Source organism: Aspergillus melleus (genome assembly GCF_016097325.1).
Source record: "Aspergillus melleus strain CBS 546.65 chromosome Unknown contig4, whole genome shotgun sequence".
Lineage (NCBI taxonomy): Eukaryota > Fungi > Ascomycota > Eurotiomycetes > Eurotiales > Aspergillaceae > Aspergillus > Aspergillus melleus.
The window spans coordinates 872,137-898,697 of NW_025763373.1; the positions used below are offsets into that span (position 1 = coordinate 872,137).

The following is a 26,561-nucleotide window of genomic DNA, read 5'->3' on the forward strand; positions in this document are numbered from 1 at the left end:
TACAAATCGAACTACCAAGCATGCAACCCCCACGACTCCGAGTCAAACAAACGGCAACGCAGCTAGCCACTTCCTCGAATCCCGAACAGCCCGAACCTCAATAACCTCTGCAACGGTATCAATCAATTCCCCGTTTGCTACATCCCGACGTGGTAGCCCGACATCCCGACGTGGTAGGTAGCTAGGTAGCCAGCTGTGCACGGTACCTAACCCTAGGCAGGCTAGGCCAGCATAGCAGGGACCACCTGGCTGGATAGCGCATAGCCAGAAAACAAAAAAAAAAACACCAAGACCGACCAACAAGGCACAGGGTCAATTCATTGGCTCCCGGGGAGTGTAGTGAAGACGCAAGGTCCCAGAGACGCGGTGAGGCTTATTGTGATGATGTCGACGCATACGCTAAAGGATATCAGGATGAGGGATGTGATGTGATATCTACGTGGACTTGGTCTGGTCTTGACTTTTGAGTACACCGTACTTCCAAGGAGCTATGGGGAACTATGAGGAGCTAGCTAGTTAGTGGATATGAAAATGTCGACATTTAGCGTAGCCATGGCGATTTGCAGGATTTTTCTTTCTGCCAAGGTTTCTAGGGCAGAATGTCAAGATGTCATTGTTGATGCCAATATGGCAATAGATGGTGTTTGTAGAGAGAAAAAAGGAAGTAAAGGTCGTTATTTCAATCCAGACCGGATGCGACCTTACTCGGCATATACATACTATCCGATGAACAACATTCCTGTTTGCTTTTTTCATTCATTTGACATTCTAAGACATTCTGGAGTTGAAAGCAGCCAGCAATCCCACCGGCTGTCGACCATCTCGGTGCCCACCCGTCGGTCAGGGAAACACGCAAACGCAGCTCCAGCTCGGAAGAACGGTGGAGCGGATGTGACAGAAGTACATGTAGAAAGACTAGGGACTGACATACATTAGGGCTAGATTTAGGTAGACGAACACCCAGAATCTAGATCTGCTGGCCGGACCCTCGAGCAGACCAGAAAGCAGAAATCCACGAACGGGCCATAATTCCCGTCGTCCAGCCAGCCATGCCGTAGTGGGGAGAGGAAGAAGTCCAGCGGACGAGTTCGTTGTCCAACCTCTTGATCTGGCACTAGAGCGCAACTAGGGCTGCGGTCATGTCATGACAGGTCTAGATGGAGGGTTCTGTGTAGGTTTAGTTTGACCGGTAGACCCGACTCGAGTCTAGACGGTAAACACATCGGCCATGGAAGCGGTCGATTGCCATCGGTCTAGCGCCCAATCCCCGCATTGGTACAGTTGACTACAGTTGACTACAGTTTCCTACCTCACAAGTGCTCATTCAGACGTACCTTGGTGGAGCAGAAGTCATGATTCATTCGATCCGATTCCCTCGACGACAACCCGGCTGCTTGGCGCCACCGCGCATCGAAGTGGCGGGATCCCGAATCATTCGCCTAAGAACTCACAACTTCCCAGACGATACGATGTCAAGGAAAGTTTGACTTCTGAAGTGCTGGAATCCTGAGAAAGTAGTCGTCTCGACGAATAACCACGTGTGGAATCAGAATGCGTCTCAGCAATGTTGGCTCATTGGGCCTCTTTAACCCCCGAGAGCTCCACAGTGTCTTACTGTTCTCAACATACTTGAGAGTTAGGGAAGGAGATGGAACAGGCTAACAGCCTAAAAGGCCAGCGCATTGACGTGTCTTTTCTTGTGATTTTCTTTCTTCCCCTCCGTCTCGCCTCCGTCTTCCGAGTCAGAAATAACGAGATCTGAGCTGACCTTGTGGGCTGATGGTTGGTAAGCTGATTCACATCACTAAATAGCTTTTCGTGCTACCCTGGTCGGTTGGAGATGCTAGTCTGATGGCGGTCCGTAGTTCCCTAATACTAGTCAGTAGTCACTAGTCAGTCGATTTATTGGAATGGTCCAAGAACCATTATTATGCGAGGGTCTAGTGATCTCCGTAGTCTATGACGCCTTTGTTGACCGAGATCCTGCAAAGTGTGTATACTGCATACGGTGTACTGAGTCTGTCAACAGAAGAATCCCAAGGTGACATTCTCATCAGCCCCTCTTGTTTCCTTTGTCTTTCTGTTACATTTCTTTTTGTTTTTTCTCTCTCGGTTCGACGGAACATTGGTCAACATCTAAGAATTGAATGTACGTCATATGCTGGGCCAATTGGCAATTATACCAGAACGGCCATGCCAGTAAGAAGACGGCATCGGAGAATACCGAGGAGAATTTCAGATCCCCAATTCTGCCATCAGAGGGAAAAACTAGCGATCGCCTCCCCGCTAAACACGAGAAGCTGCATCTGGAGCATGGCGTCTTGTTGTTCTAGAACGACGAGGATTTCTTGGGAAGAAAGTACCGGGGGATGGGAAAGCTCTCGGGTCCGAAACAAAGGAAAAAGGGTGAGGAAAAGAAAACAAAGAGTAAATCAGGTAAATTGATTAAATAAAACTACGCCGTAAATTCACAGAGAGAGAGAGAGACATTCAGCCGTACGACAGGTCGCCTTTGAGATCGTTGCACTTCCAACCTGGATCATGTTTCTTGCCTCCACAGGGCAGGTCACTAACTAATGCATCCGTAGGGAATTTCATTTTTTCGTTCCTTCCCAGAAGTTGACGGAAACTACCGAGTACTGCGATATAAAGAGTAGTAACTCCGTAGACATCCACAGAATGGACTTCGTATAGCTGGGAATTAACCTCAGCCTCTCCCGTCGATCAGCGATCGGGTTGTCCTTCGCTTGTCAGGCTGACACTGACAGTCATCTTTGACTCCGAATCCAGTCAGAATACGCATCTTCTTGTAGTCGCCGTCCCATTTCTTTTTTTATAAAGCGTCCCAAGTGGACCACGTCCGAATGCCCCCACTTGAAGTTTCAGTGCGGTTGGCTTTTCCTAGTTTCCTGTTTCCATAACCTTTTTTTTTTCTTTTACTCATACTCTGGTCTCTGCCACTCTGGACTGGTCTGGCGCATCTTGGTTCAGATCGCCTTGGCTGCGGCGCTGTCAATTTGATTTTGAATTCTCCCATCCCCTCGTTTTTTTCTTTTCTTTCCTTTTTTTTTATTCTGCCTTTTTTTTTCTTACCCCCCTTAAGGCTTTCTTTTTTCTTATTTCCTCGCTGGGCTGCCCGAGGCTTGCGGGCTTGTTTACTTTCTTTTTCCTTCGAGGACATTATGCCCTGATCTCCTTCGTATATCCCCTCCTATTTGTATATCTCCTTCCACCATCGTTTCGACATATCGGATATCTGAACCCCTGCTTCCATATTTCAAATCGTCCTGGGGGCTTGGTTCCCACGCATCATATTACTATATTTACGGAGCATGCTCGGTTGACCCGGCACCGTATCTCTATATTTGATATCCTTTTTCCCTCTACTTGCAACGGTCGTTTCAGTGTTTTTGTTCAAGACTTCGAGAATCCATCCCAATGGCGACTACACTTCATGGAACGGCGATTATCACCGGGGCGAACGGGTCCCTCGGATCCGAGGTCGCCATCGCCATCGCCAAAGCACAGCCGTTCGTGCATCTGATGTTGCTTGCCCGGGATATCCGATCGGATAGTGTCAAGGAACTAACGGCGAAGCTCCGATTGATCGGGCCAAGGTCCGTCGAGGTGTTGAGAGTTGATCTGGCGAATTTCAATTCCGTGGTCAGCTTCTCGCAGAACACGGTCGAGAGAGTCCAGAGCAAGGAAATCCCGCCGGTGACCTTGCTGATCAATTGCGCCGCCGTTTCCTCGTACATCGCTGATCAAGCAACTCGGGATGGCCACGACCCCGTATACCAGACCAACAGTATTGCCCCCTTCCTCTTGACGGTCACCCTGCTCGAGGCTTTCCGGGCCGGCGACGGCACCCCCAATGGCGGAGCGAAGGTCATCAACATCGGATGTGCCTCCATGTCCAAGGGATCCTTGGACTACTTCGAGAAGCACGACCTCAGCGACCCGAGTCAACGGCCCGGGTCGCCCATCAGTGCGAAGGATGGAAATATTCGGTATGGAAGCAGCAAACTGCTGATGAGTGCCGCCATGTATGCGTTGCGTCGGAGTTTGGTCCTGGTGAGCCGCCCGCTTTGTTTGTATCTTTCCCTACTGTCCTAGTTTCGCGCCCGCTAACCAACGTTCGACCCGATTAGACCGGCAGCATTGCACTCAATATCTTTACCCTCGACCCCGGCGCATTGACGGGTGAGAACCACCTCACAACCGCCGCTCCTCTATCGGTTCGCATGGCCCACCAAACCCGATCTGGACTCGGTCCATTCCTGCGAGTGTTCTCGAAGAGTGCCATCAACAAGGCCACGGTACCGGCCAAGATCATCGCCAAAATCGCCTTCCAACGGGAGACTGTGGAGAACTGGGGCAGGGAGCGATACTTCATTCTGGATAGCGAATACGAAGCCGGGTCCGTAATCCCGACATTGCGAGACCCCGCGCAGATGGATGCGTTGCTCAAAAAAGTAATGCGACAAGTCGAGATCGGAATCAAGGGGATGGGATCGCCCGAGTCACGGATATCGCGGTTGACTGCGCAGTGAAGCTACTAGGCAAAAGTTATTTGGTTTTCTGGTCTGTTGGGGTTTTCTTCTTTCTGGGATAAGGTCAATCAGCATTTTCAGCATTGTTTCATGGGAGTTTTTGGTCTTGTATTGGTCTGGGAATTGCATGTGCATGGGAAATTATCTTTGTGGGATAGGATTGTTTCAGGGTCTTGTAAATAGATGACCGGCAGCATTCTTGTTCTTTTTTTGGTACCGAGTAAAATACCACCAATGATTGCAGAGCATCGTATCAGCACGCAAGAGATCGATAAAGTACGAAGTAGCAATTCCCAAGATTTCCAAGGATCGACTGCGGATGGATGACCGCAACAGACCGCAAACGGGAGGAAGGGCGAAGTTCATTTCCGGGTTCGGCGAGCGGGAGGCGGAGTCCATCGGTCGAGAATCCAACGTCTTTCCACCTGGCGCTTTGGCCGGCCACCCTGCACTAAGACTACGTCCTGCCGACGCAATCCCAGGTTACATACGATCCCGGTCGCCTGCCATTCGTTTCTCTCCCTTTTCCCTGGAGTTCACCACCGCCTCGCTCTTTGGTTATCTGTCCCTTCAGCGCACCCTGCGATCCCCTGACATCCGACTTGATCGCCATCTCCTACCACGTCCGCCTCTGAACCCGCTTTTCTCGGTGCGAAGTTCTGGAGGGAGCTAAGCCTGGGGCTGTCTCGGCGGGATCCAGGGTCTACTGCAAAGTGTCTGTGTACGGGTTTTGCTGACCAGCAGCGTATGCTGCTATCCCTGGAGCCATGAATAGGCATCACGCCTTTGCTAACGGGTACGCTGCTTACCCTCGGGGGCAGCAGGGCGGTACCTTCTCGATCTCTCCTCATCGGTAAGTGGCTCAGAATGTTGTCGCATAGCGTCCACTTGTTCCTGTACTCTCTCGGAGCGGATGGGTCGCATCGCATCTTAATTGATCGCGCTATCGTTTCCAAGAATACAAGAGGTCCCTTCCACTGACTTGTTCGTGAAACCACTCGCTAGTTTCCAACCGCGTCCCCAACCTGCCCTGCGACGACGAAGACAACTCATCCACCGATTATGTTTCCTCGGAGGTATCTCGATATTCCTCTTGGTCTTAATATTCCCGTCCTGGCGGGCTGCACTGCTGCCAGCGTTTTCCCTCGGGCTGGTCTCATCCAGCGACGACCTACACATTCAAACAACGCGATATTACGATCTATCCAAGACGCAGGGCACCGGAAGTGGCTGGGAAAATGAAGAGCGTGTTCTGATGTGCACGCCTCTCCGAGACGCCTCGTCGCATCTGCCAATGTTCTTTTCGCATCTCCGGAATCTGACGTACCCGCACAACCTCATAGACCTGGCTTTCCTGGTTTCGGACTCGAAGGACGGTACACTAGAGATGTTGTCGAGCATGCTGGACGAGCTTCAGAACGACGCCGATCCCAGAATGACCTTTGGCGAGATTTCGGTCATTCAAAAGGATTTCGGTCAGAAGGTCACGCAGGACGTAGAAAGCAGACATGGTTTTGCTGCTCAAGCGGGGCGAAGAAAGCTGATGGCCCAGGCACGGAATTGGCTTCTGAGTGCCACTCTTCGTCCGACTCACAGCTGGGTTTATTGGAGAGACGCCGATGTCCAGACGGCGCCGTCTACTATTATAGAAGATCTTATGCGACACGACAAGGATGTTATTGTGCCGAGTAAGTGGCCCGCTTTCCTGAGGAGGATTTAAACCTCGGTCTTTTATCTCCCTTATCTAATCATGGTTTATCAGATGTTTGGCGACCCTTGCCCGACTGGCTAGGCGGAGAACAACCCTACGACCTAAACTCTTGGCAGGAATCAGATACGGCCTTGGCCTTGGCCGAAACGTTGGATGAAGATGCAGTGATCGTGGAAGGGTATGCCGAGTACGCAACATGGCGGCCTCACTTGGCCTACCTACGCGATCCGTACGGCGACGGCGATATGGAAATGGAGTTAGACGGCGTCGGTGGCGTCAGTATTCTTGCGAAAGCGAGAGTATTCCGTGCCGGAGTCCATTTCCCGGCTTTCAGCTTCGAGAAGCACGCAGAAACCGAGGGTTTCGGCAAGGTAAGACTAGGGCTCTCCCGCCATTCGTGATCTTCACAAGTCACTCAATGCTAACCCCGAGTAGATGGCTAAACGTATGGGATTCTCTGTCATCGGCTTGCCGCACTACACCATCTGGCATCTGTACGAGCCCAGTGTAGACGATCTCCGACACATGGAGGAAATGGAACAAGAGCGAAAGGCCCGCGAGAAAGAAGAAAAGGAACAGGCCGAACGGAAGGAACGTCATGAGAATATGTTCGAAGACACCAGGACCCAATGGGAGATCGACAATGCGTTCGTCCGTGACTCGATCGAAGAGGAGCAGAGGGAGCAGAAAGCTTCAGAGCCTGCGTCCAGCGAGGACACGAAATCACCTGGGAACAAAGCTGCCGCAAAGGAGGCGCCCGAGCAGAAAGACCCGAAGGACTTGAAAGATCCCAAAGACCAGAAGGCGCCGGATCAACTGAAGAGCAATGACATCCAAAACTCCGAAGAGGTTCCGGCCATCAAACCGGCCAAGGGACGTGTGGATACTCTAGACGATGAATAAACCAAACCCTGAGGGGTTTAGATCTTCCCTCATCTGAGTGAAGGAACCGAAGTCGAAAAGTCGACAACGGCTAAACCACCTGATTTTGCAGAAACTTGCATCTATCCTGTGCTGGTCACAGGGTAGCTGTTGTCTTTATGAAAACAAATGTTTATTCGAGGGGGAGTGTTTGGTTGCTTACATGGGGTTTATTGGTTAATATTCTGGGTGTGGTGAAAAGGAATCATGGCTCATTTTAGGGGGGGTTTTATTTTTCTTATTCTCTGTACTGATGTATTGCTATAGATAGACAAACAGATGACTTTCATCAGCTTTCTACAGTAAATGGAATTACTATAGTAATAGAATAGAATCTAGATATCAGAGCGATAAGCAGTGGCCCGTGCGGTCCTCACGCGTAGCGCGTTCAAATTACTTTGCCTCAATCGGAACGGATAAGATAGCTTTCTCCTCCTGTCTGCTCAAACAACGCCCAAGTCAGAACCAGACATACTCGCCAATCACCCACCATGTCGACTCAAGCTGCGCGAAGCATTCTATTCACACACACGACCCCGCAACAGGGATTCAGATTGCTAGAACTACCCCCGGATCTAGCAGAGCAGCTCACATCCAAAAACCCGCCCACGTACGTTCCCAATCGCCAACGCAGTCCATTTCCCTACCCAGCAGAAAGAGAACCACTAACCATTCAATTCAACTCTCTACAGCCTCGAACTAAAATCCCCCTCCCCATCCCTCTCCTCAACAACAAACACGAACACCAACACGAACACAACCACCGAAGAAACCCGCGACTTCGTCAACCTCTGCACCGCAACAAAAACCTACCGCATCCGCCAAGTCCAATCCTCAAACTCCCTGCTCGTCGTCCGACCTAGCTCCGGCGGCGTACAACGAGGCGATATCAGTATCGTCGGCGGAGATCAAGATGAGCTGGGCCTCGTGGAGACCGTCACCTCTGTTTCGAAATGCGGGTCGACGCTGGAATTACATACCCCCGCCGAGGGGTTTTCGGCGGTGCCGTTCCTAGAGAGGATGCTGGGTGTATATGATGTTGTGAGTAGTGAGGGGGTTGGTACGGAGGGCCACGAGGGGGATGAGGAGGATATCGATCCGATTGAGAGGCAGGAGGTCCTGCAGCGGGTGTTGGCTGATGTTCCTGTGAGTTCGGGGCAGTGTGAACAAGGCTGGATTGAGATTTGTGCGTTTGTGCGGCCGCGTGGTGGGACAGAGACAGAGGGGGGTCAGGGCTGGTGTTGGCGGCCGTCGGCGAGGGTCAAGGTTGATGTGTGGAAGCGGGTGGTTGAGGGCTCGGTGCTCCAGGGGATCGATCTGGGGAAACAGTTCCTGGTCTCGGATCTGTGGAGGTCGGTTCTGGATGAGAGGGGTGAGGAGCCGTTTCCGCAGCCGTTGTTTGAGGCGGTTGTGAGGAGGGTTTGTGAATCAGGGTCTGAGCGAGATCGGTTGCTGGATGGGTCGAAGATGAAGTGTAAGTTCTGAAAAGGCAATGTTGGGGATGTCTACTGAACACTTGGAATGAACAGGGGCAAGTATCGACAAGACGACCTGCGCGCGATGGGTCGGCGAAACGTGCCTGGAGGCTATGGCGCCGACGTCTGCTGCTGCCATCGGGCGAGATGACTTCTTGAAGGCATGGAGAAACCATCTGCCTGAGTCTTGGCAGGATGAGGTCAAGCTATCGAAACTAACTGTGAGTGGGAATGTTCTTCGTTTTGGTTCAATGATATATTCGCTATAATCAAGTCTAACACGAGGGTTCTTGCAGGAAATCTCATATAAACATCCCGAGCTCACCACTATCTGCTTCGTCAACGAACAGGATCGCCAAAAGGCGAAGAAGAATGTCTCGACCGACGCCAGCGCTGCGACGGCAGCCAAAAAGACCCGGAATTGGCACGAACTGTTCAAGAACCAGAAGCGACAGAAACACTAGTTTAAATCCTAACTCGGGCCTCGGTGGCTAACGCACCATCTCTTATGTTCAACGCAATCTATGATCAGCCAAATAAGTCACCAACACCGTGAACAGAAAAGTCCCTGGTACTCCAGTGAAGGAAGCGAGTCTAACACCAAGCGAACTTCTCATTCAAGAACCACTCCACGTCTTTCTTTCCTTGCTTGGTACCATTCCATCTCAAGCAAGCAATGCTATCATTCTCCCGGTGGACCACCTTGGCAGCTGGGTCCAGGAGAGCAACTGCCTTCTCCAGCAAGGGAGTCGGGTTCCAAAACTCGATCGTGGCCATGTTCCATTCATATGCCTCGAGTTGAGCGCGTCTCAATATCGCAGCCATGGCCTTGGTGGTTGTCTCAGCCTCTGCCGGCGACGTTGGCTCATCATATACCCATCGCAGGATGTACAGCGTGTTTTCCTCGGGGGTCGCACCAAAGTTCCTGTTCCAGACACAGTATACCCCAGACTTGGTATCGCCAGCGCCCTTGATGAGAGGCATACCCTTATCTGTGTGGAGCTTTTCAGCGCAGTACTCCTCTCTAGCCCAGTGCCACTCGAAGTGGTCGAAGTCTGGAACGATTGCTACTTTAGCGCCAGGAGAGTTCTGAGAAGCGGCTCGCAGCACTTCGCGCTCGTCCGATAGAACCTTGTCATTACACACGTACCGCTGCACGTCGTGGGCAGACAAAGGTTCCGCTTTGGGCAAATCGACTCCGGCAAGAACCAGGTCATATTCAGCCTTGGAGATCGGTGGAAGATCAAAGTGCGAGGATAGAAACGGCTTCCAGCCAAATTGGGCGTAGAAAGTCTTCCCGATGTCAGAGTACAGGATGCTAAATTCTGATCGGTTCACTGCCTTGTTGTCGTGCCATTTGTCCAGCATGATGCTCAGCTCCTGGAGCATTCGCTTCGCATATCCCTTGCCTCGGAATTCCGGCCGGCAATATACGCTCCCAACGCCATGACAGGCGACGTTGTTCACTTCGCCGTCTTGCGCTAGCATTGCCGTTTTCACATACGTCTCGCACGAGCCCAGGATTGTCCGCTGTCCTTCGGGTTCATGACGGTCAACCAGGATCCAGCAGGTTAATCCATCTTTGACCAAAGGCTGTTCAAGCAGATGATCCTCTCGCCCGATGTACGTCTCAATATCGAATCGGCCTTTCCATACAGCACTGTTCAGCTTGATCGATTCGATGCGTTCCTCCGGCGAGGCTGGCACGAGAACCAACTCTGGCGAGACGCCGTTTGGCAGGACCGTGGCGTCAGGATAAGAGGCGATCATGATGGTTTATTGGTCACGAGGTACTGGGTTCCCTCGAATCGAATGTCTTGAGGTAACGCGATAGCAAGTGTCAACAGATCAAACGTCTCCCAATGCACTGGCGTGGAAAGCAAAAAGAAAAACAACCACGACCGCGAAAGACAAAGCTCAAGAAGTGAGAGGGAATAACAGATAGCAGGGGTGTATATATATTAAGACGGATCGATATTATATCAGTATGTTACATGCAGATACCAGCATTAGCGGCCATACATCACAGGACAACCGTCGGGGAAGTCGGGCGGAGAGATCAAGTATGATAAAGAAGAAGCAACAAGCTGACCGGATGCATGTTCCACAGGCGGTGTTTCTATTTGTAATTTTGGCACGCCCTGCCGATTACAAGCGATGGAAAGCGACCCAACCCTGGGACCGCCCCGGCATCTTTTGCCTTACCGTTGGTTGTACCTGCCGTTAGGGGTCTTCGTGACGTAGAGGCGGCTGCGGGGGAGACGCAAGGGGCGTCGATGACTCGATAAGAGCCTTGGTCAAGCGGAAAAGTGCCCAGCTTTAACATCTGAACATTCTTCGAGCGGTTAACAATGGAAGTAAGGCAGGTTATCCCGTCTGGCAGGCGGTGGGGTACTGCCGTTCTGTCTTTCACGTGCATCTGTCGATCCCCGCTTGGACTCTCTTCCTTTCCTGTTTACTTTCCAGTTCCATTGTCCTTCCTGGTCGCTCTGTCGCTCTTATCTACACGGATGGCAGTGTCCGTGATGCAGTTTCTCAGCTGTCGCTATTCGAATTCTTCAGATGAATCATGGTGATTTGTTGATGCTAAATTGATGAGAAAATGATCCATCTGTTTGTTCAATTGATAGATCACCCGTTCCTGATAGATGCATCTATCTGGACGAGACGTTGTACACGGCAAACAAGCCCAGCCTCAACTCTTCCCCTGGACACCTGATCCCTGAGCTAGGCTCCTTTTGGGAACTCCAGTCACCTGAGCAGGAACCTTCCTGACGTTCCGGGGTAATCTTCCGGCCGCAACGGGAAAAACGAAAAGAAACGAAAGATGATCAAGAAATGGAACGTACACTTTCTTATCTGCCCCTGAAATTGGCCCTGCTCACTATTGGATAGCTGACGCCCACAACCGGGTTGGCCTGGATGACCTTTTAAAAGCAACTGACTGGTCCTCGGATTCATGCAGGGAGCTCGACCCAAATTGGACCAACGACCATCAGGCACAGTGGTGGGGTCAAGCAGGCTGCTGGAAAGCTCTTCCTCTTCTTATCTTTCTTTTCAGAGGATATATACCTCTCCAGAAAGCACAATATTCTCTCTCAGTTGATCCTAGTTTTCTACAGTCGCTTGTTGTTGATTGTTGAGCCGTCAAGGTTTCACTTCGATCGCTCTGGTCTCATCGTGTCGTAATAATCCCGCTTCTACCATCATAATGAGCCCATGGACCTGTTCATCCGCAGCTTTCGCAACTCTCTGAACATCTAACTGCGTTTTAGTTCTCCCTCTTCTGATTTGCTTCAACTTGTCTGCTACTTTTCACTAATCATACTGAGCCTTTCTCTACCCCCCTCCCTACTGTGTCTTCCTCTTCTCATATAACCTCACTGTTCTCTGCGTTCCTTTCACCAATCTCCTCTAAGCCGACTGCAAATCGTTTTTTCGTGTTTCATAGCCCATTCACAATGTCCCAAATTCCCATCGGTAATAGAGCCCTACGGGGTGAAGAGACCAACCGCGGAACTCTTCGAGACGACTACATATTGCCGGGTGAGGATGATTTTCTACCTTGGGGGCTCGGAGGGCGAACATCTGCCATGGGCGACGACGCGGATTATTTCCATTTATCCACCGCCAGGCCCATGAAGAGAGGAAGGACCCGCGCTCCCGACACCACCGTGGATACAGCAATTCCTGTTGACAATTATCTCCCCTTAGACCCTGCCCTTCATCCCACTCTCCCCCAATTCAACGGAGGACGCGATTCGTCGGTTTCTGTGCCGAAACCCGATGACAGGTTGCTGGCGGGAATCTTGGAGATATTTCCAGATATCAGCCATAAATACGTGTTTGAATTCCTGGCAACGCGTCAAGCCTCGGCCTCGAACGACGGAGCCAACGTGGTGGACACTTCTGATCGGGTAAAGGAGGAGCTCATCGAGTATATCCTGGCGAAGAATTTCTATCCTAAACAGGACAAACCCAAAAGAAAGCTAGAACAGACAGATGATGGCGTTGAAAAGTGGAGGCAGGCTGCTGTAGGTGCTGATAATCCTTTATACTTCCATCAAGCGTAAGTCTTCCACAACTGCTGTCTTGAAACCTTGACGATCACTGACAATTCCCTAAAGCTGCGATGTTCTAGGCCAGGAGTTTCTGCGCGTTCCCGTCACTCATATTCGCCAAGTTATGTCGGAGAAGAAAGGTCTCTACACTGCTTATCTTACCATATATCTTCAAGAAATGTTTCCAGGCGACTCCAACATCCCGTATGCCAGATTGAAGAAACCGAGAACTCTTGATCAAGGAAAATACCATAACTTCCGGGGTCTGGCGGAGCTCGGAGCTGCAAAGCAACAAGCGCAAAAGAAAAAACGTAGGGAATCCCCCCACCCCGCGAAACATCTTCAACACATGCCTTTCCAGCTAACGTTTACTTTGGTGGTAGTCACAATACAACAGCGAGTGGAAGAAGAGGAGCTGGAAAGGCGGAACGAGGAAGAATCTGCTCAGGCTGGTACTCTAGTAGAGTGTCAGTGTTGTTACATTGACACCCCGTTGAACAGAACCACGCCTTGTGAAGGAGAGACTGCTCATTTCTTCTGCTTTACCTGCATACGTAAATCGGCCGAGACTCAAATTGGACTCATGAAGTGGCGCCTGCAGTGTTTCGACATTAGCGGCTGTCAAGAGAACTTTGATCGTTCGCGGTTGAAGCAAACGTTGGGACCGTCCTTGATGGAGAAGCTCGATTCTTTGCAACAAGAGGACGAGATCCAACAAGCCGGCCTGGAAGGACTCGAATGTTGTCCGTTTTGCGATTTCAAAGCCATCTGCGGCCCGGTGGCAGAAGATCGGGAATTCCACTGCCAGAACCCTTCCTGTGAGAAAGTCAGCTGTCGTCTATGCAACGACGAGAGTCATATCCCGAAAACCTGTCTAGAGGCCAAAAAGGATAAAGGCCTCCCGGAGCGTCATGCGGTTGAGGAAGCTATGAGCGAAGCCCTCATTCGAAATTGCCCCAGGTGCAAGGTCAAGATTGTCAAGGAAAACGGTTGCAACAGAATGCAATGTTCCAAGTGCGGCTGTAACATGTGCTATGTTTGCAGAAAGGACATCACACAAGAGTACTATGGCCATTTCGGGAGGGCCCCTTCATACTGCAAGACGCACGATGGTCATGAAAACCGCCATCGGGACGATGTAGAGCGGGCTCAAAGAGCGACCATTTCCGAGGTACTCTCCCGGAATCCCGACTTGACCGAGAAGGATCTCCTAATACACGAATCTACCCCGGGTAAAATCTCCAACGCTGCTCCACGACCTAGGTTTGCGGCGCCGCCGGTTAACTTACCTATCCAGCGCGCACTTCAAGAAGTTCGAGCCGCTCGCATGGGCGTAGTCCCGCAACCGTTGCGCGCCGGTGATGCACCAGAGAACTATCGTGCGCTCAACCGTTTTGGCGACTTTGGCGACCTGCCGCCTGCATATGGCGAGTACCCTGAATTTCTGTTTCCGCAGCAGCAGGTTCCTCGGCACGTTCCTCGCGCTGATGTATATGACCTCACCACAACTGGGTCAGGACGTCTACCCACGCTCCCGCCAGCCCCTCGTTTTCCTCCACTTTGAGTTAGGGTTATGTCTTGTATATCGAATACCAACAAGCAAGCACTGTTTCACTGACTAGGAATACTCTACAAGCAGCCTCACTCCCATCCAGCTAACATGTCGCTACAAATATCTGACATGCATCGTCTGTGGCCATCGATCAAACTCTTACCACGACGGAGAGAAGGTTTGCACAAGGGTTCGTGCAACCCACCTTGGAAGAGATAACTGGTCCGTCTTCAATGACTGCCATATCTTTGTCTTTGGCCGTGGCTTTCTTCCTTCCGTTTCATGTCGAATCCGTGCTTTATGTTCCTCTTTCTCAATGGTCTCTCAATCCTCGGATTTCCTGGTTTGTTTGTTTTGTTCCTTGTCAGCCCGACTTTCTGATTTGTGCCCTGTAGTACGAACCCAATGTCCATGCATGAATACTGCCCGTTCAGGGAAGGGATGAAAGTTGACGATTTTGACCTCAAAGCTCATATTTCTACTAATTTCCTTAGCTGACTGTGATTTTCATACTCTGACAATTTCCTTTTCCTTGTCGTAACTCGTCCTGTGTGTATCTTGTTATGTCGGCCAGTCGGGTTGGGGATACTGGGTAGCCTATCTACCTATCTCAGCTTTTCCATTGGTCTTTGCGATGCTGCACGAGATGTGGCTTTTATTACTTATCCATCTCGCATTGTCTAATTGGAAAGTTTTTCAAACATTATGCACGTTCCATGGTTCCTAGCCGTAGGTAGGTAGATAATTCAAATCGATGTTTGTTTCGAATATAACCTCCAAAAGTAGAGTATATAATAGTAAAAAGAAAAAGAAAAAAAAAAAAAAAAAAAAAGAAGACAAATGGCTATAGATATCACCTAGAATGGAATCAGTCCCCCATCTGGTTACACCTGACAGGAATACCATACCTATATCTAGAGCTACTACTCCGTCGAAGTCACTAGACGAGTCAATTGGAGTGTAACAGAACCGACGGGTCTGATACTAAAGAAGGAGTATTGTCGGCAAAATAGATAGTACGTTTCACATAACTTCCAAGCTCTGTTTTGCCATTCAACGGTATACCACTTTCGTCTAGGTATGCAGCTATAATCAGCAATGAGGTAGTTAGCAATACGCCATCAGCTTAACTATCCTATTCTATTCTATCACACTTTGTGCCACTCTAGACTTTTACTACCAAGATAACTAAACTAAACTATCAAAGTGAACTCAACTCCAACAGGCTGCTAGGTAGGTAGACATAAGACATTGATTTTAACAATGGACATCGCATTATTAATAACCTAGCAGGGCAAGGTATATCGACAATTGATAAGCCTATAATATTCCTTCGAATATTTTGTCTCCTATTCACCTTGTTCCTGTAAATAAAGGAAGGACCTGGATCTTGCTTTCTAGGTGTCCGGGAGACCTCCTGAATCGGACAGTCAAGAGAGCCAGAACCAGAACAAACACCAGAACCAGAACCAGAACCAGAACCAGAACCAGTTCTTGGGAAATGAGGTCGAACGCTCCTCGCCTCTCTTCTCTTCTCTGTATAGTTATTATTAGTTTAGTTGGTCTTTGTAAAGCTCCATACTCCCTAACGTCAGTAGTTTCCCTAGCCAGGAAGAGAATTTACTATCTATTTATTTCTTTAATGTGATATTCTCGAATGCCCGGGGAGGGGTGGGGCGTTTCGTTAGGGTCTGTTATATACAATCTATCTACTATCATATTATCCAGAAGATGAAACCGTTTACGGTGTATGGCCAAGTTCCGGTCTATATAGTTACATAGGTACATGCAGTACACACCTTGTGAACAAGATAAATACAGTCCCTGATCTAGATAAATAAATAGATAGATAGAAACAAATTCATTCACATCTATGTAGTAGTCCTATATAGTCCGAAGGAATACCCAGGACAAGTACCTTGAATATACGGTTCTTCAGCATCCTTCTATGCAGTCCATCTCTAGAATATGAGTCCAACACAATCATGTACACAGGGAGTAGATCGTCTGCGTTGATTCATTCACCTTGATCTTCCTTTTCCACCTTCGTTAACCGGCACGTTTCGTGACACTGCATGTCATTATCAGTCATATTCAATGGAACAGAGACCTTTCTGCATGGATGATATGGAACAGTTTTAGATATGAGATTGACAGAAAGAAACCCAACGTGACCGAGGAAATGCAAAACACAGAAGATGCAAACCAACTCGAAACAATAAAAGGAGGGGATCGTATTATCAATTACGGACAGGATTCGACAAAACCATCTCCACTATGACGAGGAGCGACAACGCTGGCGGCCTTTGGTACCTAGATGCTTGATAGTTGAATTGCTAGGATCATGTTTGAGAACTCAACAAAGGAGACGAAAAGTACAATAGGAGATGGTATGAAAAATGGAAACATTCCGTGGCAAAAATGAAAAGAAAAAATTCGGTAGAAATGATGAGTCAAAAGAAAGGTGGTAAAAGAAGCGGGGGAAAAGTTTATAGTGAAGAAAGATGGAAAAGATGAGCATCAAAGGAACGTGACGAGGAAACAGATAGAAATGGCAAGGAAAAGAAAATGGAGGGAGAAAAAAGATATAACCAAATCTATGTAATGCCATGCGAGTCCCAAAAATCGTCCGCTCCCCATTTTATATATTTGCGCCGCTCACTTCGGACGACAATTCCCAATTTCCTCATCCATCATGTATGTTCGATCATTGGTCACGCTAAAACAAGAATGAGATAAAAAAAGGGAGGAAAAAGATAATGATAGTAAAAAAAAAAAGAAAAGAAGAGAGATGTTGGAGTGAAAATAGAAGAGGACAACTTCGAACTAGACAGACAGAAACGATAAGAGGAATTTCCATAAGGGAAAAAAAAAGAACATAGAGAGTTTCGAAAAAGGCGATCAAAGAAAAACCAGATGAACCCCGATTATGCAATTCAAGGCGGATGTTCCGAGTCCGGCGGTTCATTGAATTTCTGTCGTGCCTCTTCTACCCATAGCTCTAGACGAAGTTCGCCGGCTTCTACCCGTCGTACGGGAACTGTCTTCGCGCGACCGTTCGAAACCTTGGTTGGTGGTTGTTGTGGCTGTTGTTGTTGTTGCGGCTCCCCATTCCTTAACTTCGACACGGAGTAAGGGGCGGTGCACGACCGTAGGTGAACCTTGTCGGGCTCGGCCACGATCCAGGTTTGCTCTTCCGTCGTGGTCCCGGCGGGAGGCAAAGCATCCTCCCGGACTTCAATGCAGACGGTGAAGCTGAATTCATCGTCCCGGGGAAGCGGCGTTAACCGCGCACAGGCAGAGGCCAATCTGGCCAGGCAAGCGCGAAATTGGGCTTCGAGATCGGGCGTCGGAGCAGCAGAGCCCCGTTCTGACAAGGGGACACCTGGTTTGGATGAATCTTCCTTTCTCTCTTCAAAAGTGGTATTGATCTCTCCGGCGGCAACGCGGGGGAAACCCGATAGATCAAAGGCATATCGCTCGAGGGGCTGATTTGTGCGGAGAGATGAAATGATGATACTGACTGCGGTTATTGTGCCTTTCAGAATCTCCGTCCCGACCGCGATCGAGGCGTCGTTGATGTAGTCACATACTTTCGGGTGACGGGACTGGCGAACGGGGTAGTTGTAGGCTCGGACGGGCAGGAACGTTGCTCGCGGGTAGACCGACCGGAGGAACAGAATCTGGTGTATCGAGACGGTGAGGAAATTGGTGAACGATGCAGCCAACGCCGACTGGTTGTTGGGCATCGATTTGGGTGCGGTGACCGGGGCGGAAAATGTTGTCATGGTGGTAGTAACGGGGTTGACAGTAGTGCTCTCACTGGCAATCGGCATTGCCGTCGAAGGCTCTGGTATCGTCGGTTCCAGGGGAAAGATGGTATTGACGGGATCTCGGAGAATCTGAGTGCTGTTCCACCCTGAGGCTAATCATCGCTCTGCCTTTTCAAGACGATGGGTCAACAACGGTTTTCCTTGCCACGCATGAGAAATGACAGTGGCTTCGCTCGCTCGCTCGCTCTTTGCTCTCTCGCTTTTCCAAGTAGTGATTTTTTCCCCTTGTTTTATTTATGCGGCGACAATGTAGGGAAGAGGGGAAGGACGAAAACCAAGGGAGAGTGGGGGTGAATGGAGGGGGAAATTTTTTTTTTTTCGTCGGTGCGAAAAGAGGGGAGGGAAAGACAGGGAACCCCAAAGATGAACTTTTGATGAGGATAAGAACAGAATATATCAGAATTCCAAATATGCAAGAGGGGGAGAGGAGGGGAAAGAACAGGAAAGAACAAGGCAGACAATCGAAGAAGAGTATGTAGCGACAGGATCAAGTAACAGTACAATTAGAATAAAAAGGGAGAGAAAAAAGGAAAAAAAGAAAAAAGGCAAATAAAAAAAAAAAGGGTCGCAAATGTCAAAAGTGACTGATGATAAATTTTGGGGGAAGAGGGGGGGGGGGAGGGGAGGGAGAGAGAGAGAGGGGGGGCAACACCAAAGATGAGGAGTCTCAGGTGGTGTGGAAAGCAAACGGGAGCGAATGTTTGAAAGGAAAGCGAGGGAAAGAGAGAGATGAGAGAGAGAGAGCGAGAAAGAGAGAGGGCGAGTCAAGGGAGCGCGAGCGAATGAGGGCGGGAAGGAGGGGAAGAGAGTGGATAGAAGGTAAGGAAGGGACCGGACGTACGTTGGGTGGACGAAAAAGAACACAAGCAAACCTCAAAGCATGAGTGGAATCGTCTTAGCCGCGTCTGCTTGGGATAGTAGAATGTAGATAGACGGAGATAGATAGACAGATGGTTTCAAAAGAAGAGAAACTAGGCGTAGAGACACGACGGTAGGTTTTTTTTTCCCCTTGACCCTGCCCGGATTATCTTTTTAGTTTTATTTTCCTTTTCGGAAGTTTTTGTTCCTGGAAACCTTCTTCGTCTTTCTTCTGTTCTTGATAGGAGCAGAAAAAAAAAAAGAAAAGAAATCGAAAAAAAAAAGAGAGAGAGAAAAATCCTCACGGAAATCCAATCAGAAAAAAATAATACCTTGTCGTTTTGTTGTTTTTTGCTTATTCCAAATGAATTTAATTCCCTTTCGTGAACTGGGCAGACGACAGGGAAGACCAACCCTTTGGGGGTGGGAAGGGAGAGAAGGTGGGCTGCTGCTTTGCCGCCGCGTTGGTTTTTATGGGGAGAATCGAGTCAACCAGTGAAGACCGCTCAAGTTCCCCCAAGGAACAGAAAAAAAAGAAATCACAAAATAATTCAATATAATAAATATAAAAATAAAGAGAGCGGGAAGAACGCGCAGACCAAGCAAATACTACAAGAGAGAGAGAGAGAGAGAGAGAGAGAGAGAGAGAGGAAGAAGAGAGAGTCTTCGGAGGGGAAAGGCTTGTCGGGCGACGGAGAGTCTCCAGCAGAAGAAGAAGAAGAGGGAGGAAAAGGCGCCCAAGTCACGGTTTGCCCGCCCGTCACGTGGTTGCGTCATGGGTGTGGGTGCGCTGCAGAATTCATTTCTTTTTCTTTTTCCCTTTTGTTTTTATTTCCATTTCTTTTTCTTTTCATAGGATTCCTCTGGTAACTGAGTACCTGTGTAAGGCAAAATCCTTAGCTGGAATTATCGGAGGGGCAGCCACGGATACGCTAAAATGTACTCCGGTCAGAGTGAGGATGAAATCAATAATCAATCATCTTATGAGCGAGGATGGAGGCCTGAAGGATATCGTGCTCGTGGCTGTCAATCCGTTGGTCTTCCGAGTATCCTCTACGGTGTATGAAGATATTCAGATTTTAGATATAATCAGAGTCCTCCCTATTATCAGACTTATGATCGCTTGAGTCAAGACTCAAGATGCATCTTGCTCCGTACTCCGGTCCAGCGTTAAGAGATGCCCCTACAGGACGCTTCCCTGGCTTTCTCCACCGACTTAAAGTGGGTGGTGGGATGAGGCGCTTTTAGTTCACACGGCCGATCATCTCATCGACCGAAAATGCCACAAGCGAAACCTAAGCCGACACGTAGGGAGTAGTCCTCGTCTTCTTTCTTCACGACGGAAAATAATGCGAGTCGAGATTAAAAAGGATGCGAAGGAAGAAGCAACCCCGAATTGCCAAACCGCCAACCGTCCACGATTGCATCATCTGGCTGGCTCTAACTCGTCTTTCCCGTGTTAGCCTTCAGCCTTAATTTCACTGTTGCCTCTTCCCCTGCCGGGGTTCGCGCTCTCCTTGCATATTCAATCATTATATTAATATGAGGATATTATTTATGCCCTGCTGACTCAGGCATTGCATACCTGTTAACGCTTTTATTACATATGTCGTAGAAGGCTGCGTTGTCTTCTTTCTGACCAGCTCACCGGTCGAATAACTACGTAGTAGGATCTACTACTGTCTACTCAGTAATCAATACTAATCCAATTGCCAAATAACGGTGCGATAGAGACTAGTAGATTGTACGATCCTGGATCGATCCATGCACCACAGTAAAAAATGGTACCTTGTGCTCCGCCCAACCCGACTTTCGCCTCCATTTTCCTCTCTCCGAGGCAACGTGAGTGGAAGAACTCTTACCGGAACGCCCTTCGTGTCTTCTCCCCCTCCCCACAGCCCTTGACCTCTTAGCGCCTGCGATCAACTTACAAAGACCTCCCAAGTGGTCAATTACGTATGGCCTGCAGCAGAGCAGCTCCCTCCTGCGCCGAGCAAAGTTATGCCACTGTGTTGATCGGCTCGTCAAAAAGGAAGAATGGAATCCGACCATTACGTCAGAGCAACTCCCGGAGAATCGCATCTGGGGTTGAATTGTCCTGCAACCCGCCAAAAGTACAATGCAGGCGTGAGGGTAAGCATCCCGCTACTAAGCACTTCTTCCTTTCCATGGAGTTCCTTTCCGATCGTCCTTCGGATCTCGGGTGTGTCTTTTTGCTGTCTTGGGTTTGGTGTTGCTTGGGCCCTTACTGTTGTACACTACTGTAACTAGTTAGTGTGTACACAGTACTCGAGGTCACCTGGAGAAGATGACTAATGATCAAGCTAATTGTTCCATTCTTTGTTCAAGAACGAAAATTTTGATGAAAAAAAAAATTATGGGTCTCGTGAGGGTGAAGAACCCCCAAAGTGCAGAAAAACAGTAATCTTCAGGAGCAGACCTAACCATGGTTCTCTGGGAGGGACAACCCTGGTAGTTTATGAACGCCGTGAAAAGTGGAACAAAGAGCAGAATGACCGCCTTCGTGGCCGACCGGCCAACGCAGTCCCTCACCGCCTCCCTCATTCTGCTCGCCTTCAAGTCTGCCCCTCCTTCTCGACGCGCCCAAATCGCGTGGATGTCAACCAACTAATCGACCGGCCCACCCCTCGTTCCGCTATCATTGATTTCCTCTGCTTCGGCATAGGATTTGCAAGGGGTCTTTTTATCGTTGACTCGCTTCATTGGGTACTACTGACCGGCCAATCCTCTTATTCAGCTGGTAAACAATAAGCAAAGTCTCTTCTCTCAACGTCTCCCCCACAACTTCTCCCACTATGGAGCAAGAGCTCCTATCGCTCCTTGCCGACACGCAGTCGCCGGCCGCCGATACGAGAAAGGCCGCCGAGCTTCAACTGCTGCGTCTCTACTCCAACGAGAACTTCCCTCTCTCTCTCGCCGCTATTGCTTCGCACGATTCCGTCCCCACCAACCTCCGTCAGTCCGCCCTCTCCGTCCTGCGTACCTTTATTGCCGCCGCCTGGTCCCCGAACCTGGACGAGTTCAAGGGCCGCATCCTCATCAACGATGTCAACAAGGATCAGATTCGAAGAGTCTTGCTGGACCTGGCAACCGTGACCGAGACCCCCGAGCGCAAGGTCAAGTCGTCTGCCAGTTTCGCCGTCAGCAAGATTGCCAGCGCCGATTTTCCTGAACAGTGGCCGGACCTCTTGCCGACCCTGCTTCAGATCATCAACGATGGCAACAGCACCTCGGGGGCTCTGCACGGTGCCTTGAAGGTGCTCCTGGATCTAGTCGACACCGGGTTCAACGAGGAGCAGTTCTTCAACGTCGCCAGGGACCTCGTCTCGTCGCTTTACAACGTGGCCACCAGCGAGTCGAGAAGACCGATGCTGCGCGCCTTGGCCGTCGCCGTCTTCCGGTCGTGCTTCGATACCCTGGAAATGGTCCTGGAACAACACAAGGTGGCCGTCAAGCAGTTCATGGACGAAGTGCTCGGTGGCTGGTCTCCTTTCTTTATCTCGACGCTGAAGGCCCCCTTGCCCGAAGCTCCTGTAGAGGAAGAAGAAGCGAAGGAGACCCAGGTCGCTTCCCAATGGAGGGGTGTGATCGGCTTGAAGTTGCAGGTGGTGAAAGTGAGTTCTCGATTGCTACTCTGGCTTATTCCATACAATCCCCGGTGCTAACTATCCCTCCCTCCCCTCAGACTCTGATGAAGATTCGAATGGTTTTCCCCGGTCTCCTATCCGCCCAAAGTCCTATCTACTTTTCTACAATCTGGACAGAGCTCACGAATATCCAGAAAGGATACCATGAGTTCTATATTCAGGACGAAAGACAGGGTCGTTTGGAGGACGTGGACGGGCTCCCATACACTCTCGACTTCCTCGTTCTGGAAGAGTTGGACTTGATTCAAACTCTCCTGAAAGCACCCCCGGTCAAGGCAGAGCTGCAGCAGCAATTGCAGAACGCCGGACAGGCCGTCACCACTTCTAGTTGGCTGCCGGAGATTCTCAGGTTGACCGGATCATATGCCCAGATCACGTCCGAGGAAGAAGGCCTGTGGGACATTGATGTCAACCTTTTCCTTTCGGAAGAGACTTCCGTCACCGCCAACTACACACCTCGTACCTGCAGTGGTGACTTGGTCATCAAGCTCGGCGAGTGGCTCAAGGGTACTACGGTCGAGGGTCTGCTAGTATACCTAACTGCCGTTTTTGCGGACTCTTCTTCTACGTAAGGATCATCATCCCTGTTCCTGCTTGTCTACCGAAGTGCAAGACTCGAGGAGATAATTGCGTGAAGAGAAACTAACTAGAACTCTCACAACAGGTGGAAATCCCGTGAATCGGCCCTGTACATCCTCAACCAACTGCTCCGGGACTTCAGCGAGGTCGCTCAACAGATCTCTGCGGACTTGGCAAATGGATTCAACGGCCTCATCCACTACTCCATGCAGCAAGAGCAGGAGTTTCTCAGAGCCCGCGGCTACCTTGTGGCGGGTGTCCTGACCCAGGTGGCCGGCGAGGCGTTCCAGCCGACCGCCGCGTCTTATCTTGAGGCTACCCTGAAGGCGATCTCCGAAGACCCATCGGAAGTCGTGAAGGTTTCTTGCATTCGCGCCCTGCAGGATCTGCTGCCGGCTCTGTCTTCCAACATCACTATTCCCCTCCAGAACTCCATCATCTCCGCCATTTCAGAGTTTGTCTCCTCGCACGATCTCCGCGAACCGTCCGACAGCGACGACCTCAAGGTCACTCTCGCCGAAACGCTCCGCGACACGATCATGGTCAATCCGAGCATCGTTCTGTCGTCCATCGCCATTGATGTTCTATTCAACATCGCCAGCAACGGCGCGACCAATTTCCAGCTCACCATGATCGTCATCGAGGCCTTCGAGGACCTGGTCGATGCCATTGCAGACCAGGGCCCCGAATCATTTGTTCTTCTCTGCGAGAAGGTCCTGCCTTCTTTGACTGGGGCCATTGACGTTGGAAACCTGACTCAGGAGAACGCGCTGACAAACTTTGCCGCGGATCTCTTGCGAGCTCTTGCGGAGAGAGCTCTCGAGCCCCTTCCGGCCGGATTCGTGGAGACCGTCATGCCCAAGATGAACCGATTGCTGCTGGACTCGACCGACGCGGAACTAATTCGTCCCGCGACGGAAGCCGTTCGGCACATGCTCTCGCACGACTTCAACCAATTTGTCAACTGGCGGGACCCTCAGAGCGGCAAGGAAGCCACCGAGGTTGTCTTGGTGATCATTGATCGCTTGTTGGGACCGTCCGTCGACGACAACGCTGCGACCGAGGTCGGACAGCTGGCGGCCGAACTGGTCGAGAAAGCGGGCTCCGAAAGACTTGGACCCTATCTGCCCCAGCTCCTCCGGGCCGTGGCGCAGCGATTGGCGACCGCCCAGCAAGCTCAATTCATCCAGAGTTTGATCCTCGTTTTCGCCCGACTGACGCTCATCAGTGCGCGCGAGGTGGTGGACTTCCTCGCGCAGGTCGACATTGGCGGGCAGAGCGGACTGCCGATCGTGATGAGCAAATGGCTGGAGAATTCGGTCAACTTCGCCGGGTATGACGAAATCAAGCAAAACATCATCGCCCTGGCAACGCTGTACAACCTGGAAGATCCTCGATTGGCTCAGGTCCAGGTCAAGGGCGACCTCATCATCCAGGACACCGGTCGCATCAAGACGCGGTCGCAGACGCGCAACAACCCGGATCAGTACACGGCGGTGCCGGCACCGTTGAAGATCGTCAAGGTGCTGGTCGAGGAGTTGGCGGCGGCGGCGGGCAGCAAAGAGATCGACGCGGCGACAGCGGCGGCGCTGGAGGAAGAGGACAGCGACGAAGACGACGAGTGGGAGGACCTCCCCGCCAACACGCTGGATCTGAGTCTGGGGGTGACGAAACAGGAGCTGATGGCGTTTGGCGAAGGCGGCAGCGAAGGAGTGTTTGGCGTGCGCAAGCGTGACGACGAGACGCAGGCGTTTTTGCTGGACTTCTTCCGCAACGCATCTGCCAAGACCGAATTCCAGCAACTATTTGCAGCCTTGACGCCGGCCGAGCAGGAGAAGCTGCAGAGTCTGGGCTAATTGGATTACGAGAGAGAGACAGAAAAAAAAAGAATACCAAGACGGGTGATATGACGCAGGGATAGATTAATTACGGTTGATGCATCAGAATTCTTGGACGGAATCTGACGGGGAACCGAACCATTGGGGAAGAGAATACGAAGATCGCTGTCGATGAACATATTAAGGTTATTGATGATGTGTATGTATTTGGATGGATGCTTAGACCAGTGATTTTGGCAGCCCGTATCTATGGGTCAGCGATGTGTTTGTCTGGGCCTTCTACAGCAAGTGCGTAGTTCGTATCTAGGACCTCGCTAGCCTAGGTAGTTTCCAACATGACATGTCCAGTCTACTCCGTAAATGGCACTCCGTACATGCCAACGCATCGCTCAAAAAGCCCTTGAGCAAGGGTGCGACCGAATGCCGTATTCCAGGGTAATTTCAGCGAAGAGGGGAGAGGGGATCGAACCCCATCGCTTACTCCGGTGTACTCAGAAGTAGGTTCTTCGCTCATGCAACCGAAGGAGGGGGAAGAGGGATTCGCAGTGCACTAGCCCAGATATTACCTGGACCGGGAACTGGAACTGGGAACTGGGAGACACAACCTAACCGGACTCTTAGGTAGCCTCTGTTAGACCGACTAAGTTAGGCTAGCACCGGGTGAACCAAGCGAGCCAATAACACAAGGCTATCGAGATTAATTGTTAGAATCTGTAAGCGCCACTGGGGAGGCGGTGGGTTTCGCGTCCATAGCGAAGGATGAATAAACGTACGAGTATCCTGAGGGTTGGGTTGGGTTGGGTTGGTTTGCGTCCTCAGGGAGGAGGACAGCGTCGTATCATCAAGGGGACCTGGTACAGTACATCCATGGAGAGTTTGTACTTCTACCTGTGTGTAACTTGAGGTGCATGGGTCAATACTATGTATCTTGTTATTGTAAGGACTTGTGCCTGTTGTCTCGCAAGGTGGTACCGCGTCCTGTTCGGGTCCAGCCGTGCGGGGGTTGACTGAATGGGTACCAGGAATGAATACCTAGGTAGAATTAATTCAATTAATTGATAAACAGGACAGTCACTGTGTGTTCGAGTCAATAGAAGGAAGATTATTGATGCAGGCCACATATGCAATTTTTAATACTGAGGAGTCTACGATTCCTTCTATTCAATATTATAATAATATCAAATTAATTCAAATATCGTATTGATCAGTCTGCACGGACGAGGAAAATCATCCCCGGCGGAACCAGAGCTCTGGGCGCACACCGCCGTCGACCCGACGCCCTCTCTGCCGGGACCAGAACCCCTGTCACTCGAGCCCTTGGGTTGCATCCTGACGATCTTCTATTTCACTTGACTATGCCACGGGGGGGATTTTCCTGTCCCTCCCTCTTTTTCTTCCCCCCTCTTCTGTCAATTAGTGTTTTCGCATTCTCCCTCCCTTTCTTCTTCTTCTTCTTCTTCTCCTTCCTCTCTACCTTTAATTCCCTCTTATTCTCTCTTTCGATCTTCTGTA

The 26,561-nt window shown here is 50.3% G+C and overlaps 7 protein-coding genes across 8 annotated transcripts; 5 read left to right on the plus strand and 2 right to left on the minus strand.

Moving 5' to 3' along the window:
* Window positions 1–3,438: 3,438 nt before the first annotated feature.
* LDX57_007251 (glycosyltransferase family protein) lies at window positions 3,439–4,553 on the plus strand (the record flags this gene model as incomplete). The annotated part of the gene is made up of 2 exons (XM_046088971.1): window positions 3,439–4,074; window positions 4,152–4,553. The coding sequence occupies 2 exons, from the start codon at window positions 3,439–3,441 to the stop codon at window positions 4,551–4,553; spliced, it is 1,038 nt and encodes a 345-aa protein (XP_045944941.1).
* A 767-nt stretch (window positions 4,554–5,320) lies between these two features.
* Window positions 5,321–7,167, plus strand: ANP1 (Mannan polymerase II complex anp1 subunit; the record flags this gene model as incomplete). The annotated part of the gene is made up of 4 exons (XM_046088972.1): window positions 5,321–5,406; window positions 5,559–6,241; window positions 6,316–6,635; window positions 6,700–7,167. 4 exons carry the CDS (start codon window positions 5,321–5,323, stop codon window positions 7,165–7,167), a joined length of 1,557 nt encoding a protein of 518 aa, XP_045944942.1.
* A 1,038-nt stretch (window positions 7,168–8,205) lies between these two features.
* Window positions 8,206–9,124, plus strand: LDX57_007253 (putative sister chromatid cohesion protein Dcc1; the record flags this gene model as incomplete). The annotated part of the gene is made up of 3 exons (XM_046088973.1): window positions 8,206–8,659; window positions 8,715–8,881; window positions 8,957–9,124. 3 exons carry the CDS (start codon window positions 8,206–8,208, stop codon window positions 9,122–9,124), a joined length of 789 nt encoding a protein of 262 aa, XP_045944943.1.
* Window positions 9,125–9,254: 130 nt separating this feature from the next.
* On the minus strand, window positions 9,255–10,430 carry LDX57_007254 (uncharacterized protein; the record flags this gene model as incomplete). The annotated part of the gene is made up of 1 exon (XM_046088974.1): window positions 9,255–10,430. The coding sequence occupies one exon, from the start codon at window positions 10,428–10,430 to the stop codon at window positions 9,255–9,257; it is 1,176 nt and encodes a 391-aa protein (XP_045944944.1).
* A 1,691-nt stretch (window positions 10,431–12,121) lies between these two features.
* On the plus strand, window positions 12,122–14,285 carry LDX57_007255 (E3 ubiquitin-protein ligase RNF216; the record flags this gene model as incomplete). The annotated part of the gene is made up of 3 exons (XM_046088975.1): window positions 12,122–12,729; window positions 12,788–13,032; window positions 13,105–14,285. 3 exons carry the CDS (start codon window positions 12,122–12,124, stop codon window positions 14,283–14,285), a joined length of 2,034 nt encoding a protein of 677 aa, XP_045944945.1.
* A 2,924-nt stretch (window positions 14,286–17,209) lies between these two features.
* On the minus strand, window positions 17,210–18,258 carry LDX57_007256 (putative mitotic spindle checkpoint protein (Mad2B); the record flags this gene model as incomplete). Its single annotated transcript, XM_046088976.1, has 2 exons — window positions 17,210–18,192; window positions 18,255–18,258. The coding sequence occupies 2 exons, from the start codon at window positions 18,256–18,258 to the stop codon at window positions 17,210–17,212; spliced, it is 987 nt and encodes a 328-aa protein (XP_045944946.1).
* Window positions 18,259–21,760: 3,502 nt separating this feature from the next.
* LDX57_007257 lies at window positions 21,761–25,866 on the plus strand. Of its 2 annotated transcripts, XM_046088977.1 has the most exons (3): window positions 21,761–22,599; window positions 22,671–23,200; window positions 23,297–25,866. In XM_046088977.1, exons 1-3 carry the CDS (start codon window positions 21,781–21,783, stop codon window positions 25,065–25,067), a joined length of 3,120 nt encoding a protein of 1,039 aa, XP_045944947.1. In that variant the 5' UTR covers window positions 21,761–21,780; the 3' UTR covers window positions 25,068–25,866. The 2 variants fall into 2 exon arrangements, with proteins under 2 accessions (XP_045944947.1, XP_045944948.1); XM_046088978.1 differs by having other exon boundaries at window positions 21,761–23,200.
* Window positions 25,867–26,561: the final 695 nt, after the last annotated feature.